The sequence below is a fragment of the Nanorana parkeri genome, unplaced genomic scaffold (genome assembly GCF_000935625.1).
Source record: "Nanorana parkeri isolate BGI_ZX_2015 unplaced genomic scaffold, ASM93562v1 scaffold462, whole genome shotgun sequence".
NCBI classification, from domain to species: Eukaryota; Metazoa; Chordata; class Amphibia; order Anura; family Dicroglossidae; genus Nanorana; species Nanorana parkeri.
Window position 1 is genome coordinate 1,161,125 of NW_017306730.1, and position 18,038 is coordinate 1,179,162.

At 44.4% G+C, this 18,038-nt stretch overlaps 1 protein-coding gene across 1 annotated transcript; it reads right to left on the minus strand.

The window, feature by feature from the left end:
- Positions 1-1,432: 1,432 nt before the first annotated feature.
- Positions 1,433-17,841, minus strand: GLRX (glutaredoxin). The gene is made up of 3 exons (XM_018560527.1): positions 17,607-17,841; positions 11,389-11,508; positions 1,433-1,463 (listed from the first exon to the last, which is right to left on the minus strand). Exons 1-2 carry the CDS (start codon positions 17,811-17,813, stop codon positions 11,392-11,394), a joined length of 324 nt encoding a protein of 107 aa, XP_018416029.1. The 5' UTR covers positions 17,814-17,841; the 3' UTR covers positions 1,433-1,463; positions 11,389-11,391.
- Between the last annotated feature and the right edge of the window lie 197 nt (positions 17,842-18,038).

Genomic DNA, 18,038 nt, shown 5'->3' on the forward strand with positions numbered 1-18,038 from the left:
TCTATGAGCCAACCTGAGGCAAATACTTGTCTACAGTTTATGGACAGAGTGGGGCAATCATCATAGAGGGCAGGCCATGCAGTCCAAAGTGTTCCATTGCTGGGGTGGACAAAGCAATTATTTTATTTTTTTGTGTACTTGAAGAGTTATCCTTTAAAATATATGGAATGGAATGTATTTTTTGTGGGGCATAGGAATTGCATTTACTAAATCTTTTCTTAGTTGACTTAGTAACTTGTTTTGTAAATTACATTAAGATCCATAAATTACTGGTAATTCACAATGGGCTTATTCAGTTAAAACATGAAGGCAGTAAGGAACAATACCAGAACAACCATGTCCCAGAACTAGAATCCTTGAACTCTGCCTTTAGCAGCATTCATTCTTGTAGACTGCTATGGGTTATTGTATTTTGCACTGTTAGGGGATATATACCCAGAAATTGTCACTTCATTTATTTTTATATTGTTATGGTTTACATATGTCTCATTCAGAAGACCTGACTTTCTTAAACTCATTAAAAAAAAAGTGAGCATAAACTACATTAAACTTGTCATGGAGTTTAGTAGACCCTCTGTGTCACCAGCGGTGACAAGTGGGCAACAGATGGGCCAAATGCAGAAGGAATACAATGACCAGGAGGAGCAAAGTCCATATTAAGACAAACAGACATTGAAAAGAACCTTTTCTAGGAGTCTATTTAAGCCCTCCTAATTAGGGCAGTTGTGCACTGGAGCATGACCTGAACTGCAATGCGGAGTAGCGACCCTGTAGGTGGCAGAGGATCGATGCTGACTATTACAAAATCTGTACAGCTATAGCTAGTACCAAAGTATTCACTGGTCCAGAGCAAGTGTGTAGAGCAGGTGTTCTGGTTTACCTTGCTGTAAATCATTGACTATTAAGGTGGCCATACACTGTACAACCATCGCAAGACCTTAGTCTTGCGATGGTTGTAAAGTGATTAAAAAAAACATACGATCTGCCCATCTTGGACACGCAGATCGTACTCTCGATCATCGCAAGGCCGCCCCCGTTCAAACCAGCCGAAAATCGTACGATTCTCGGGTGGTTTTCTAGCATGCGCCTTAGACAAAAGACGTGCGACCGTACAGTAGAAACGGTTGCACGTCTTCGTTCACACTGCTCGATTCTCGTACGATAGCGGGATTTCCCCGCGATTCTCGTACGAGAATCGAGCAGTGTATGGGCACCTTTAAAGCCATAGAACTGAAATTTTCAGGACAGCAGTGGTAGCCTCCATATTTCTCTTGGTGCTGGTTTTATTAATATCCAGCTTATATAAAACAATATACCACAGAGATGTCACAAATGGAAACATGTTTATTACATATTCATGTAACGCTCCAAATACATCTTCATGTCGGCAGTCAATAAATGGTACTGTAAAACATGAAGGGTGCGCTGGCTCCTAGAAGTTTTCTTTCTGCTCGTACATATGTCTGTGAAATGGAAAAAATGACAGTTTTGAGTATATAGAAATTGTTATGTTTAAAGCTTTTTCATACCATACACTTCCCGCACAAATGAGCAATACAGCCAAATTATCAGAGGCACAAAATAACTGTTGTGACAAATATAACACAACTCATACCGGTTTTAAAAGAATGTATCAAAATAGAAGAACCTGATAGGACAAACATAGCAGCTGCCAATGCGGATTAATTTTTTAAAGTGCAAGCCCTAGGACTATCATCCTTATCCTTTTTTCACTGTGTATTGAGGAACAAACCTGGAGCAAGTACAATATGCTTGTTGTAGGTTAGTGATACCCCAGCTGGTGAAGGAATGATGGGGATTAGAACCTTGGAGCCATCATCAAAGACAAGGTAGCAAAGGCATCTTCCTTGTTTCCTTCCTCACAGGTCCCTTTAGAGTAAAGCTGGATTCAGACCCTTGTGATTTGTTACCATGCATTGCATCAGGACAGCATATTTATTTGTGGTGTGCTAAAAGGCAGGTCTGTTGGGATGCCATTCAAAATTGACGCAGCACAAAGGTGCGATTCCAGCCTTAGAGGTTAAGCATCTGCTTCTACTATACTGTATACATTTAAAGTGTAATCCAATTTTGTTAGCTGTTGGTAAGTGAACTGGTGACTTTGGGGTCCATTCATAACAGATAGGGGACATCAATGGACACAGCAGTGCTTTCTCCACAATGTGCCTGATTTTACAAGCCATTCATAAAATGCAGGTCATGGTGTGGAGCCTGCGATGTCCCAAATGTGTCCCTGAATTTTTTAGCTCTTCAGCTGTGCCTGGTTTTTAACACTAACGACTTCCCTAAAATACTTCTTTCTACAATTCAGTCATGTTTTTAATCACCTGTTAATACTTTTTATACAATGTTTAGTAAACAGAAATATCTACAAATGCAGACCAGTTCAGATTTAATAAACAGTCCTGGAATATGTGGTGTCCTGTGGTTCTTGTAGCTAAAAAAAAACAGCGAAAAATACATCCGTATTTATTAAATCCCACCATGCTCCCTTAAGCCTAAACATGGCAGTGAAATACCTTGGTATGGGGTTGGGCCTTTTCATTCCTTGTCAATCAATTTATTTACTGTACTGTTTTATTTTGGTGTGCTCTCACCTGTGGGTTGCATTTTAGATCTTGGTTTTTGTGCGACTGCATAACTTTCCTGATTGGTATCCATGTGCAACTGCACCAGATTCTGTCTGCTCCAGTTTTGGTAAATCCACCCCATGATGTTTTTCAACACACGCAAAGGGTTTATAGCTTCAGTTTGAAGGATATATGCATATATTTTTCTGTTAGTGTTTTTCTCCCTTCACATCTTCTACCCTTTCCACCGCCCCCTGCTATATGTGGTACCTGGCGGTTGTATTCCCTTTTACGCATACTTTCAGATGTCTCCTATGGTCGTTCGTTATATCCATTGGCTGCGCTTTTGAGTGCCTTTTGTGCAGTGATGTCACACACGTGCGATTTTTCATTTCCCTCAGTATACACCTGACTGACTCGGCTGTGACATTACTACTGAGCAGTGTACTCGTTTCGTCAGTGTTGGTGGATTTTCCCCTGTTTGGTTTGCTTTTATACTTCACATTATGGCCTCAGTGGGTCCCAATATTGAGAGAGAGAGAGAGAGAGAGAGAGAGGGAGAGAGAGAGAGAGAAGAGGAGAAACTTTTGGTGAGGAACAATTGCATGCCATGATGGATGAGACTGTCAGCAGGACTGTTTCCAAGGCTATGAAATCTGCCATGGCAGTTATACAAGAGAATACTACTAAATCTATTTCTCTCGCCATGTCACACACTCAGGAGATTAGGAGTGAGAGGGCGTCTGATATTTTTTGGTCTGCTGAGGACTTAGATGGGGAATTCAATAAAGGCTGGAAGAAGACTGGTAAAGCCACCCAGAAAAGGACACTTGTTTCCGATCATTCCCCTCATTTGATAAAACGTAAAGGGGTTGACCCTAAGGAGAGAGAGAGGAGGAATGTTTGACTGGAAAGTATGCTGAAAAGCCACAATTTGGAACCTTTGCTCGCAGGGATATTAGTCGGGTTCAGAAAATAATCAGGAGAAGGAAACCAGATTAATTTGATACTTTCTCTAGCACCCAGTATAGTTCAGAGGTGCTTTCTAAAGTAATTTCTGAGGAAGATTCTAAAAGGTGATATTGAGTTGTTCAAGGACAATAAAAGGTAAAGGGAAATCTATTTTCAGTCCAGATAATATCAAGCATCCCAGATCCTCTGAGTGGTTCCCTATTTCTCACGTGGCTAAGTACTTAGAACTCTGGATTAGAAAACCTCAAACATTCGGCCAGGAATAAAATGAGGGCCGAATGCCCTAGACCCACCCTTGCTCATGATGTGGCAGCTACTCTAGATTTGGACGATACAATTTCACAGTTCATTCAAAAACCCTCTTAAGGGTTAAGATAAGTCTCTAGGGGCATGTCAGGATAAACTATTAGATATAGTGGGTCCATTAGCAATTCAATCCAATACACTTGTGGGTACAAAGGTTTTGCGAGGATGGATTCAGAGGGCCATATGTTTTTTGGAAAATGCCAATGTGGCGCTTACAAGTGAGAGGCACAGAGGCGTCCTAATGAAGATTGATCCCCAACTTTCTAATATTGCCTGTAATTAACCAGGCCCATCGGCCGAGGGTAAATTATTTGAGGAATCATTTCTCAAGGAAGTAATCAAATATGTTGGAGTGTTTTCCTCTTTGATCAAGGAACGTACATCCTTAAATAAGGATTATAACCCTAAGGTTTTTGCAGGGGATAGCAAAGGTTGGGGCTGTTTTCTCAGTCAGCTCAAGTGTCCTTTTCAACCCCAGCCTTCATCATGGGACCCATGACAACCCTCTCCTTTTTTTTTCCCACGCCGAGGAAGACGCTGGAGAGTGAAGCACCACAGAGGCAACAGACGGTCCAGACCCGTATCAGGTAATACATTACATTCCCATTTTCTTCCCCTGTAAAGCAAGGGGGCAGATTTTACATTTGGGAACTGTAAGCGGTTACAAAATAGAGTTTAATTCTCCTCCCGGATTAAATCAATATCCATGCACCATGACTTTCAACACTCAGAGTCAGTTTTTAATAGAGACAGAAATTACAAATCTTTTGCAAGAAGGAGCTATCATAGAGGTTCCATGGGACACTCCGGGGTTTATCCGCAATCTATTTCTGGTAAAAAAAAAAAAAAAGATGCAGGTTACCGTCCCATCAATTTGAAACCCTTGAACAAATGTGTACTACGCCAACATTTCAAGATTGAAGGCGTTCATTACCTGAAAGACCTGTTGATCATAAACGATTGATTTGTAAGATAGATCTAACTTAACTGGGCCCATTAATTTAACACATCAGATGTTCCTTAAAGTGACATTAAACCCTCAGATTTTTTAACATAAACCAATACTGTAATGTGTGCCTTACTGTAATCCATGGTTGCTTCCCTTCTCTTTGCTGCTCTTCCTTTTAAATTCTCATGTCTTCTCATGCTTGGGGAGAACTTCCCTTTTCAGCTCAGGGCCGCTTCCTGTAGTGCTGGCTCAGGTTACAAGCCTATACAAACCTATACACAGACACCGTGTATCCATTCCTGAGACAAGGCAGTCTGCTGCAAAACAGAAGTTCTGCCCAGCATGAGAACAGATACAGATTTAAAAAGGAAGAGCAGCAAAGAGAAGGGAAACAACCATGGATTACAGTAAGGCACACATTACAGTATTGTTTTATGTTAAAAATCTGAGGGTTTAAGGTCACTTTAAATCCCGTTTGAAAGGCCACCAATGGCAATTTACTTGCCTTCCTTTTGGTCTGGCATCAGCGCCACTGTGTTTTTTCCAAACTGTTGAAACCTGTCGTTTCTCTTCTCTGAAGAAGAGAAGTCTGTCTCATCATTTATTTGGATGATATCCTTAATATGGCACAGGAACTGGTTACCATTCAAGTACATTTGAGATGGACATTGTCCCTTCTTACCGATCTTGGTTTAGTCGTAAACAAGGATAAATCCATCCTCACTCCAGTTCAAGAGTGAGAATTTCTGGTGAAATGCCAGGTAACCACCTGAATCTGCCACAAAGAAAGATCACACTTGTCAAGAAGGAGATCAAATACCCAGGAAACATCTGGTTTCGATCAGGATGCTAGCACGTATTGTCAGCTTATTGTCCTCTCATTAATTGTCTAGAATTACTGGAGGGGATTTATGTGGGTCGCTACAGAAATCTTTGCCACACGCCTCAATCGGCAGCTTCCAACCTTTTTCAGATGGAGACCGGCTCCAGAAGCGTCTGCATAGGATGCCTTCCTCCAATTCTGGCCAGCAGGGTTATTCGATCCGGAAGGAAACCCTCATCCACTAGTGATAAGAGGGCAGTTGACTCTGATGGCTTCTTTGATTTCCGGTTAATGGTCATGTGATCAGGAACTTTCAAACTCAGCTAAAAACATCTTGTCAGAGGCTTGGGCTCCAGGTACCAGATCGTGTTACAGATCAGCCTGGAAATTTTAGGATAATTGGTGCTTGGAAAAGGATTTGAATCCCCTTCAAGCTAGTGTGGCCCAAATCTTAAACTTCTTATCACAGGACCATTAATGTTTATAGGTCAGTACTTTCGGCTGGCCATACACCAATAGGTTTATCTAGGTTTATCCCAGGTTGGCAAACATCCACTCATATGCAGATTGATGTGCAGCATCCGTTTTTACTCCAATGTTCACTAAAGATATCACTTGTTGATCCTGCCCTTCCCCTATTGTTTGCACCATTTCTTGGGCACTACCTACAATGCTATTCAGCTGCCTTGCTGCCAGTACCCAGAAGCTGAGCCTTTTAATTAGATTATTTGATTGAAGGTCTCCTAACCCTCTAGTATTGTTTCAGAACTGTACTCCCTCCATTTTCTAAAGCCATGTTGGTGCTATACGTATAAATCATGTATAATGATAATTCGATATGCAGAAGCCCTGTGTGCTTCGGCCAATTCCTTCCTTTGCACCGAGCTCCGGCACTGCACGGAGCTCCCTCCCTCACATTGTCTTTCTGTAGCGGTCAGAGAAAACTAGAGAAATGGAGGATGAGGTATAGTCAGTCAGCAAAAAAAGCTCCACCTTCTGCTACTGTGCAGAGACTTGAGACAGGAGTAGCGGTCGTAGTTGGTAGCAATAAAAATAGGGATGCACCGATACCAGTTTTTTCAGTATCGAGTACAAGTACTGATAGTTATATTTCGGTACTCGCCAGTAGCATGGAGCCGGCTTGAGGGGCAATCAGGAAGGTGGGTAGCATGTCATTACCCGCTGCCCGGCTTCTTGATTGCCTGGGAAGCCGGCTTCCATGCTGTTTGGCCGGCTTGATGCTGATTGGCCAGGGAGCTGAAATCCCAGCCAAACATGGAGCCGGCTTCTCGACTAAGCAGGAAGGCGGGTCCTTAAAAAAAGGGTACTGGAATGGGTATTAATATTAAACAAACAATACAGAGAATTAAATGATAGGAGGACCATCTGGGACCTTTGGTATGCATTGCCTTTCCATCTACGTTAATGCAGCTCTCTATTTATAAATACTTCATTATATCTATTATTTAAATGCTGGCAGTGTAAGCACTTGACTCTGTCTTGGTAGCAGTCCCTGCGTAACAGAGCTGGCATGTTAGAGGAAGAAGCAGCACATGGAGGCAAATAGTTAATGTGCTGACAAGGAGCATTCCGATAGGAAGAGAAAGCAGAGAGATGAGCCCATCACTGTGCTTGTTCTTCTGTCAGTCACTGCTCAGTCACAGGCTGGAGCTAGGCCGGGGCTGTGCTCAGGAAGTGGATTGAATGATGTTTTCCCATCAGACATCAGCAGGAAAAAAGTACTACATTGAAAATCTCAGGGCTGGAGCTGAATATTGCAGCACAGGCAGTTTATCAGCTTTTAAATGGGCCATTCGTTTTTTCTTGTTAGTTTTGGCTGGAATTCTGCTCTAAAGATATCAAAATCAATAACGTATTCGTTGTTGGATTGTTCGGTTACCGTGTTATGTGACAGAGCAATTATCAGCCAAACTTTTCACAGCACTGAAAAATGACCTGGTAATGAAGGGGGTTTAACATTCGGTACTGAAGTGGTTAAAGGGGGCTTTCCAGGCAATCTGGCCATTGCGAAATCCTCCTGCAGGATACTGTAAAGTTGGGAAACTGTCCCCTCCTTCCCATATGTTGAAATGTCAAGACATACAGCTGGCCAGACGCTGATTGAATTACATTTCCTGCTGAACAGACCGGATTCCATCGGTGGGTGTCCCTGCCGAAACCCCCGACTCCACCAAAGTCAATTTTTCAACCAACTATTGATGAAGGACCCCGGGTGAAAAATTGAACAGCATTTGCTGCAGTCTCTGTTGGGGGTATTCTGACAGCCGGCACGGGAGATTCTTCTATCCACGCTCTTTAGGGTGGATGGGGAAGGAAGTGATTTTTGCACCATGAGCTGAAAGAGAAAAACCTTAAAGAAGAACTCCTGGAAAATGTTGTTATTAACCCTTGCAGTGGGGCTACCTCAGCATTGCAAAGGTTAACTGCTCATTTCCATCTAGGGACCGAAATAAAAAAAAAGGTTATTCTCACCTGAAACGCCAAGCCGGCTTGTTAGACCGGTCCTTCCAGTGTCTCTCCTCCTCTGCTGCAGCAGTCGAAGGTCCCCGAGTCATCACATTCTATACACGTACAGTAGAAAACAAAGATCACCAGCACTCAGAGAATGATGTTCATTTAATCAAACACATCGTCACAGATATCACATAGCCAGCGTTTCTGGGGGCCACGCAGGGTCCCTTCATCAGGCCAAGTGATGGTGATCTTCGTTTTCTACTGACTGATCTGCACGGCGCCATCTGTGATGATCATTCCAAGCACCACCATTGCTACTGGTTCATAATGCTGTAAGGAGTGCAGTGGGACACATTGGTATACCACTATACACGTATAGGATGGGAGGACACTGAGGGACATACCATGGCTGGGCGGAGGAGACAGGCTGGAGGGGGCACTGTGACAATCCGCCATCTCAGAGGTTCGGGTGAGTATAACTTTTTTATTTTAGTCCCTAGACAAAAACAAGCAGTCAACACTTGCAGTGCAGGGGTAGCACCACTGCAAGGCTTACCAAAATGTTTTCCAGTAGTTGTTCTTTGAAGTGTATAGCCACCTTAAAACTGCCTTCCCTTCAGTCATCCTCTCAGGTGTCTGTGATACGCTAGGAAATTTACGATGCCTTAGAAGACCTGCTAGCCTAGCGAGTGAATGTGCTCAGCACTATAAAAGCAGATAAAAAAAATCTCCATTAGTGTGAATGTGTCTGTGACTCTCTGCCTAGGTACACATGATAAAACGGTCTGTGAATGGTTTAGCCGCATCACACAGCCAGCATTATTAATCAGATTTCACAGGAACTGCTTGTTCACACACAGGTTCTGATCTCCTGTTGTGTATATTTCATACATGATAGCATAACCAAACAGCAACGGAACGCAGTGTAACCACAATACAAGAAATTGCCTTTCATTGTCATACTGTGATTACAGATTCAGATTTCCTGCAGGATAAGGATAGGTACGTATTACAACACACACATTCTTAATGAACCCTCTGCACACCGCTATAGACCCCCACATACTGTATTTCTAGCAGACCTTTGCATAAAAACAAGCATTCGTGGTTTGCAATACATAAAACAGAGTGCCGCATCCAAGTGTAAAACGCATTTATTAGGTAAATAAAACCAGGTATACATACTCACAAGAACTGAGTTACAGAACATCGTACCCATGGTTCCGAGGAAGGGGGCGCGCCCCTGAAATGCGTAAACCAAGCTTACAGCAGCCGGGGAATCTTTGATGTGACTGCTGTGTTATCTAGTCAGGGCAGAATACTTCCCTTGACCGACAGTGTGGTAGATTAAGACGTTCGTTCTGTAACTCAATTCTTGTGAGTATGTATACCTAATAAAGGAATGTTACACATGGAAGCGGCGCTCTGTTATTTTCTGCATGCGATGGGAATCCCTGATCCCTTTGAAGAGCGAGGGTTGTGTGCTTTTATTTCATTTAAATTAGACAAGTGGATTATAATGGGGAACATTCCCTATTATAATCTATTTCTCTGATTAAATGAATACATACAGTGCCTCTGTTCTATCAAAGTTTGGGACTACGTTAGAATGTGTGACCGGTCGCGTGGTCACACATTTTAACGTAATCCCGCCCAGTATTTTGGCGGTGGAATGTGTGACCGCCAATAGGTCAAGCATTCCAACGCTTTCTCAGCTGTTCCAGGGCAGATCGGCATCGCAAATCGTATGTTCAGAAGACCTTATCTGCCCTGGAACAGCTGATCGGTCCTGAAATGTCACTTCTATTCCGACTTTGTGACTGCGATCTCAAATTCCACAGTACTCAAAGTCAGATAGAAGTGACATTTCAGGACTGATCAGCTGTTCCAGATCAAGTCTTCTGAACATACAATTTGTGATGCCGATCTGCCCTGGAACAGCTGAGAAAGCGTTGGAATGCTTGACCTATTGGCGGTCACACATTCCACCGCCAAATAACTGGGCGGGATTACATTAAAACGTGTGACCGCGTTACCGGTCACACATTCTAACATAGTCACAAACTTTGATAGAACATCGCCATCACAGGGATTCCAACCTGAAGGAAGCGCGGGGGGAGAGCACCCCCCTGAAATGATGGCAGATAGCAAAGAAGCTATTGCTTCCTGTGCTATCTGCAGCTGCTGCCGTCAGAATACAAAAACAAAAAACAGCATAGGAATCAATAGCTAGATTGCTATTGGCTATTTTACTTTGCAATAGCAAACTAGCTATTGCACCCGCCCTCTGCTGCTGTCAATCACTATAAGAGGACCTGATGGAAAACTTCAGGTCCCCCTCTGCTGATTGACAGCAGCAGTGGGCGGGTATAATAGCTAGTTTGCTATTGCAAAGTAAAATAACCAATAGCAATCTAGCTATTATTCCTATGCTGTTTTTTTTTCTGACTGCCAGCGGCTCCGATGACAGAAAAAAAAAACAGCAAGGAAAGGTTTGCTCTGCTCGATCAAGCAGAGTAAACCTTTCCGGGAGAAAATGTTTCACTCCCGGGCACAGGCACTGCTGACATTGACTGCTGGTCTCAGGAGATCTGGAGTGAGATTTGGTGATGCCGCTATTGTGCTGCTCACTGTTCTCCTTGTTGGAGGCTCTGACATGAGGAAGCATAGCCCTGCCTCTACCAAGATGGCGGCCTCCCTACAGAGAATAAGGCATGGTAAGTCCGTAATTAGGAAAGATCAGCTGCAGGGAGACCACAGGCAATATTGGTGACTAGTCCTTTGCTCTACTTTTTTTTCTCCAGACTTCAGTTCCCCTTTTAACTACTTGAGCACCTTAAAAATGTTCTTAACCCTTGCAGTGAGGCTACCCCAGCACTGCAAAGGTTAAGTGCGCATTTCTGTGTAGGTGCAAATATAACAAAGTTATATTCACCCAAGTGCCACATCCATCCGGTCTCCCCCTTGGCCAAAATTCACTCCGTCTGTGAACCTATTCCCTGGGCAGAAGTCGATCATTAGATCTGTTTTGCTGAAGGAACATGCTGGAAAATCTTCGGCCACACAGTGCTTGCAGCCAATCAGCTACTGGCCGCTGTCAGAGTACAATATAAACAGCGAGGGATTCCTGCCGCTTAGCATGGAAAGAAGAATCTGTTATAATATTCTTTGTTAGCCTGCAGGGTGAATGAAGAAACAATATCATTGTATACTCTTCTATACTAGGCCACAGCTACCATGTCTTAGATGTGGCCCCAGGCGGTCATACTTACAGATCACTGTTCTAGGGCTCCAATACCTATCAGCCTTTTCTCCAGCTCGCCACTGCTGTCCAGAGGTACGAGATCAGAACAACCACCAATGCATTCCTTCTCAATAAATATTCGAGGTACCTGAAAAGTAAAGAAAACAAGGCATTTGTTGGTTTGTAGTGTAAAAAAAAAAAGTCTACATTTCCCATATTCAATCATACACCATTAAATGCATTTCTTTAAATACAAGGTGCATAAGTACGTGAACTTGGCCTGCCATCAGCCTCATGCAGCCCCTGTACAGCAGGGCTGTAGTGTAAAAGTAAGAAGCAGTACAAGATGCCAAACAGTTTATGTGCTCACCTGAAGCATGTTGATAGGAGAAAGCAGAGTGGTAGAGAGATGAGCTATCACTGACTGCTGCTTCCCCTTACACTGCCGAATCACAGGTTGGGGTGTGCATATGACTGCCTGGGCTCAGAGCAAACGGGAGGAATGGCTATAAGACTGAGGACATCTGGAGGGTGGCTCCTTTTTACCAGGGCCCTATGGAGCCACCCTTGTGTGTGCTAGTGAGTCGTGTGTGTCCCCACAAACACACAGGCACAGTGAGCTAAGCCACCAACCCCCACACACACCCCCGTTCCTGTCTCCTCCCTTCTTCAAGCTAGTAGATGGACAGCTGCTGGAGACTGCTCTGTCCCTTGTGATCTTGTACTAGACAGCGGGTTCAGGTAAGCAGAGCTGAGAGAGTTGGAGCCGTTTGGAAACATGATGACTAAGTGTTTGGGCAAACATGTAACGAAATACTTTGCTGGGCCATGTATATTTATTTAATCTGGATTCATTATTGAAAAAAAAGAATTGAGAGTGTAATACTACTATACATTTTCCCAGCTTCCTCTAAAACAGAAAAGCTTTTGGCTGTAGTTGGGCTTTAAGAATATTTATCCAATGAGTAATACTAAAGGGGTCTGACTTCCTGAGAAAAGCCGGAGGTCTGGGGGAAAGGAAAATTAAGCCATTTGTGTTATTCTTGGCGGGGTGTGATCTGGGATATAAATGATGTGTGAATGTTAAACATTAATTTCCTATACTGAGCTAATAAGATTCACCTGTGACATTCTCCCCGCCTGAGACTCAGACATACAAGTGGTGAGAAGAATGAGCATTCCCCATGCAGTACGAGTGTATAGCAGAGCAGATTACTAGTTCCATCTAAGAATACATTATTATGTTACCAAAGTGCAGCCAGCTCTCTATAGTGCCTCATTGTTCTTTCCCCCAGCCCCAGGGAAGCCGTCATATGCTCTACTTCTATAGAGGCAATCATGTCCGCTCAGGTAACATAGTAAACAGCACAACCCCCCAATCACAGGAATATAATGGGGGATCCTTAGAGCTCGCACACGTCTAATGTAAAAGTTGGAGGAGAGCCTTACAGTTCCAGGAAATGGGCTCGGACCCAAATTGGCTCCTCGATCTGCTACAACTGCATTTCTTTGCAACAATTCTTTTTAAGTGCAAAAACAAATATGCATCTTACTCATCATTTTCTTCTGGATGAGCACCCTGGGACGGCAGACGTTTCCTGGCAGCAGAGATTCCAGGCATCGCTCCCAGTGTCTGGAGAGGCATTGTGTGCTGGTTTCTCAGTAAATGAACTGCACTGGGTAGCTCAGGGTTACAGCGGTGATTATAGACGCTCCACAGGAACACAAAAGTCATAAGTGTACGACAAGCTGCTATACCAGTTTACCGATATACATCATCGTTGAACTCGTGCTGCTTTGGCGCTTTTAGGGACTCCTCACACTTTTTTTATGCAGCAAGGCTTTTGCACGATCCATTACAAGTGGAAATGTCATTATTATTTCCTATGTGGTTGGTTCACATCTATGCGATGTACATTAGTGTGGAAGGGTCCAGTCACACCTTCGCAAGTGCATTACCACACAGAAAAGTGTGAATCCAGACTTGAAATTAAAACACACACACAGATTTATCTCTGATACTTATCTGCAGCACTGTCATCCACAGACTTAAAGTGACACTAAACTAAAAATCTTAAAAATACATTCAAGGACCTTAATTATTAACAAAAATGTATCTTATTTGTGTATCACTCAAATCATCTCTGAATTGGTGCTGACACCATCCTTCCCTCTGGAGGGGGGCTACTTTTGTTCCCCATGGTCCCTGTGTGTGTTGTAAATTAGCCACCACTCCAAGCTCACTCCTGTGATAGACTACAATCTCATGTTTGCGAATTTGTATTGAGATTGAGGACAGCCATTAGGAAGGAGCCACCCTTAAGGTCCCCACACACCTTACGATAATCGTGGGAAATCCCGCGATCGTACGATTATCGTAAGGTGTGTGGAAGCCGTGCAACCTCTACTACTGTAAGGTCGCACGACTTTGAACTTACGGACATGTTCGGAAACCCGCCAAGCATCGTACGATGTTCGGCGGGTCTGTAGCATGTTCGTACGATAAAAGCCGTACGGGCCGGTGTGCGCAAGTGCACACTGCCCGTTCGGCATTGCGGTCATCGGAAGCCCGCCCCTCAGGGGGCGTGGCTTGCGATCATCGCAAGTACGATCTGCCTATGCAACATAGGCAGATCGTACGTTTTTTTAAGTACCTTACAACCATCGCAAGATAAAAGTCTTGCGATGGTTGTAAGGTGTGTGCCCAGCCTTACATAGGAAAGGGAGGCCAGACCTGTGGTTTCCACATTATTCAGGAGGAAAGAAGGACGTCTGCACATTGGGAAGTGGCACAGAAGGTAAGTGCTCACATCTCCAGTAGAAATAGTAAAACAAAATGTAGACTTTAATCACTTTTAGGGCTCGTTTACACCAGACACAGTGCGTTCCGGCCCGATTGGGCCGGAATGCACTGTGCAGTTTACATTATATGCTTAGTGGTATGAACTGGTAATGAATGTGGCCATGATAAAGGATACCGCCACCACGTGTACTCGGTGCACTCTGTCTGCAATACAGGGGTACACAAGTTATCGCAGGTGAGGGGTGTAAATAGCACTCAGCTTTTGCCTCTGCTCAGAAAGAGGAAATGTATGAACGTTTCACAACTAGCCGGCTGACCTTTCCACCGAACTCATTGCGTACACAGCTCTGCATGTACTTGCCTGGCGCTGAGTCATGTATTTATTTTTATGCTTGCAATGGAGACCCTGTCACTGAGATACAAAAGAATAACTCAGTACAACACTGTAGAATACATTTAGAATACCTATTCCATATTTGTATTCATTTCCCTTCAGAGCTGCAGGGACACACAAGTGAAAAAATCTGGAAGTGTGGGATGCTGAAGATTCTACTGGCAGCTCCAGCTCTGCATGACAACGATGGTATGCAGAAGTTTACAGGGTAGTTTCTCAATACAGATCTTGGGGAAAGCCAGCAGCCTGACATGCCATAGCGACCCAGGCTCTTAACTACTATCAAAAATGTATTTTAGTTGTGTATTACTCGGCTTCAAATCATCTCTGAAGTCATGCGGACACTGTCCTTCCTTCTGGAGGGTGGCTACTTTTGTTCCCCATAGTCCCTGTGTGTGTGTTGTAGAGTAGTCACCACTCCAAGCTCACTCCTGTGATGGACTATAATCTTATGTTTAGTTTACTAATTTGTTCCATGATTGTAGTCTATCACGGGAGCGAGCTTGGAGCGGTGGCTACTTTATAACACACAGGGGCCATGGGGAATAAATGTAGCCACCCTCCAGAAGTAAGGACAGTGCCCGCACCAATTCAGAGATGATTTGATGATCTGCAGCCGAGTGATACACAAATAGGATACATTTTTGTTAAGAGTTATGGTACTTGAATACATTTTTAAGATTTAACTCCTGAGTATAGTGTCACTTTAACTGCGCAAATAATATTCATCACCTTTATCGTGTTCTAACATTTATAAATCATTCTAACAGCGAACAGCTCTGTGAATGAGCGTTACTGCACAATATGGCCACTAGATGGAGCTGAGGAGCACAGGGAAATTCTTATGTTCCTCGGCTCCATCTAGTGGCCACAATGTGCTGCAAATTGTGTTCACAGAGCTGTTCGCTGTGGGGACAGTTTATAAATAGACCCCTTAAAGCAGGGGTAGCCAAACTCCGGCCCTCCAGCTGTGGTGGAACTACAAATCCCATGGAGGCATTGCAAGATTCTCACAGCCACAGACATGACTCCCATAGAGAGATACATCATGGGACTTGTAGTTTCACCACAAGTGGAGGACCGGAGTTTGGCTACCCCTGCCTTAAAGTGTCAACTGAAGCCAGCTGAGGATCTTTAAAAATTGTGTTTGTTGCTATGAGAAAACTGTGGGTACAATGTAAAGTCTATGGGAACGTTCCATAATGAATGATTGCTTGAACCAATGATGAGCCTGGGCTTCATATGAACCCAGTTGGCCCGAGTTAGTCTAAACCCACTCAAAGCTATGACTGCCCTCCTGGCCCAATCAGTTGTGGGGAGGCGCATCGCGCATTTCCCCCGCCCCCTGGAGCTATACATCACAAAAGGGCAGGGAATGCCCTTGCTGCCATTGATTGGGCCAGGAGTGGCGGTCAGAGTTTTGAGTGGGCGCTGGGGAACCGGGTTTGTCTCCAGCAATGTGCATGTTCTGGACTGGGCGTAGCAGACACGCAGCACCTTGTAGAAGTATAATAAAACAATACAGGAGTTCAATATTCATTCCATAGTGGACCATTTAGATGTCTTGGCTGCATATCAGCCTACCCCTTTACAGAAGAACTCCAGGAAAACATTGTAACCCTCGCAGTGGGGCTACCCCCCCAGTACTGCAAGGATCAAGTGCTCGTTTTTGTCTAGGTTCAATAATAACAAAGTGATACTCACCGAAGTGCTCCCTCGTGCCTGTCTCCCCGTCCCTGCAGCATTGGAATGTTCCTCAGCGTCCTGACATCTATACACTGTCTATGTACAAGGCTAGATTGCATGTTGTATCCTAGTGACATTCCCTGGAATTCCTAGACACTCATCAGAAATCTGTCTCCCATCTGTACAACAAATGGCGCAATCTGTGCCCGATTCATGTGACAGTCGGTAAGGTGTACGCAGATCCGTTGCAGGATTGTCTCAGACCAATACTTATATTTACTCCAGCATGGAAGAAGCATTATTTACCTCGTTTACTGGTCACCGATATGGCAGCGTTTCTTCAATGAATTTGTCACAGCCACGGAGGCAGAATGTAAACATGACACACGGGGATTTCTAATGCGGCCATAACACCGGAAGAGTGTCACAAATGTTCCATTGTATGGCCCCCGATGATGTCCTGATCATTGGATATACACATGAAGGAAAGACAGCAGCCGGATCTACAGCTCACCATACACGGTACCATTTCTGGCCACACATTGCATGAAAAGCTGACTCACCTGAAATCTGAGCAATCCTTCAACAAATGCTGATTTTTTTTTTTTCCCCATTGAGAAGCCAATGGAAAAAGCTCAGCCAATCAGCTGCAGTCACTGTTCAGGTATTCTGATAGCTGCACACCTACTGCTGTCAGGTTACTATAGGATTCCCCCATCCACGCTGAACGAGAAAAAAAACTACTAGTGTATGGCCAGCCTAAAGGTGCCCATACACTGCACGATTATCGTACGATAATCGTATGCGATCGGGTTTTCGTACGAGAATCGAGCAGTGTGAACGGAGACGTTCGACCGTTTCTACTGTACGGTCGCACGTCTTCTGTCGAACCAGCATGTTCCAAAACCAGCCGGGAATCGTACGATTCTCGGCTGGTTAGAACGGTGCTCGGAAGATAAATGCTGAACGGGCCGGTGTGCGCACGCGCACACTGCCCGTTCAGCATTGCGGTCATCGGAAGCCCGCCCCTCAGGGGGGCGGGCTTGCGATGATCGAGAGTGCGATCTGCCTGTCCAAGATAGGCAGATCGTACGTTTTTTTAATCCCTTTACAACCATCGCAAGACTAAGGTCTTGCGATGGTTGTAGAGTGTATGGCCACCTTTACCATACAATCTCCTGCAGATCTATCAACAACTATGTAGCACACGTTTCGGTCTGATCAGATGGTTAAGGCACGGCCACATATCACATCGTTTTGGTAAATCTAAAGCTGAAAGATTGTAAAGTGTATGGTGACAGTAACATTGATTGTAAGGTGTAATCTGGATCCAGTCCCGGTGCTCTGTCCGGTATGTACTCACCGTCCTCTCTCCGCTCAGCTGACACAGGTAATCCTGGATGCTGCTCACGTTCTCCATATTGGCGATGTTGATGATTTCCAGGCGATCTTTCTTGAACTTGTACTTGTGGATGATGGTCTTTGCTCGGACACAGAAGGGACACGACTCCTTCTCAAACACAGTGACTTTGCCGGCTCTCAGCTTAGCGTCCACAAAGCTCTGCGCCATGTCCGCGGCAGAGAGTGTGCTCCGAGGTGTCAGATGGAGAGCAGAGGACCCAGTGCTGTGTATATGGACGGAGGAGGAGGAGGAGGAGGAAGGGGTGTCACTCCGGATTAACACTGTCTATACCGACACTCACACAGCATGTAAGAAGTGCTGAGTCACCCTGCTCAGGATGGATAACTTCTAGTCCGGTGTTCTGTCGGCACTGTGGACCTATCGACCTCACGA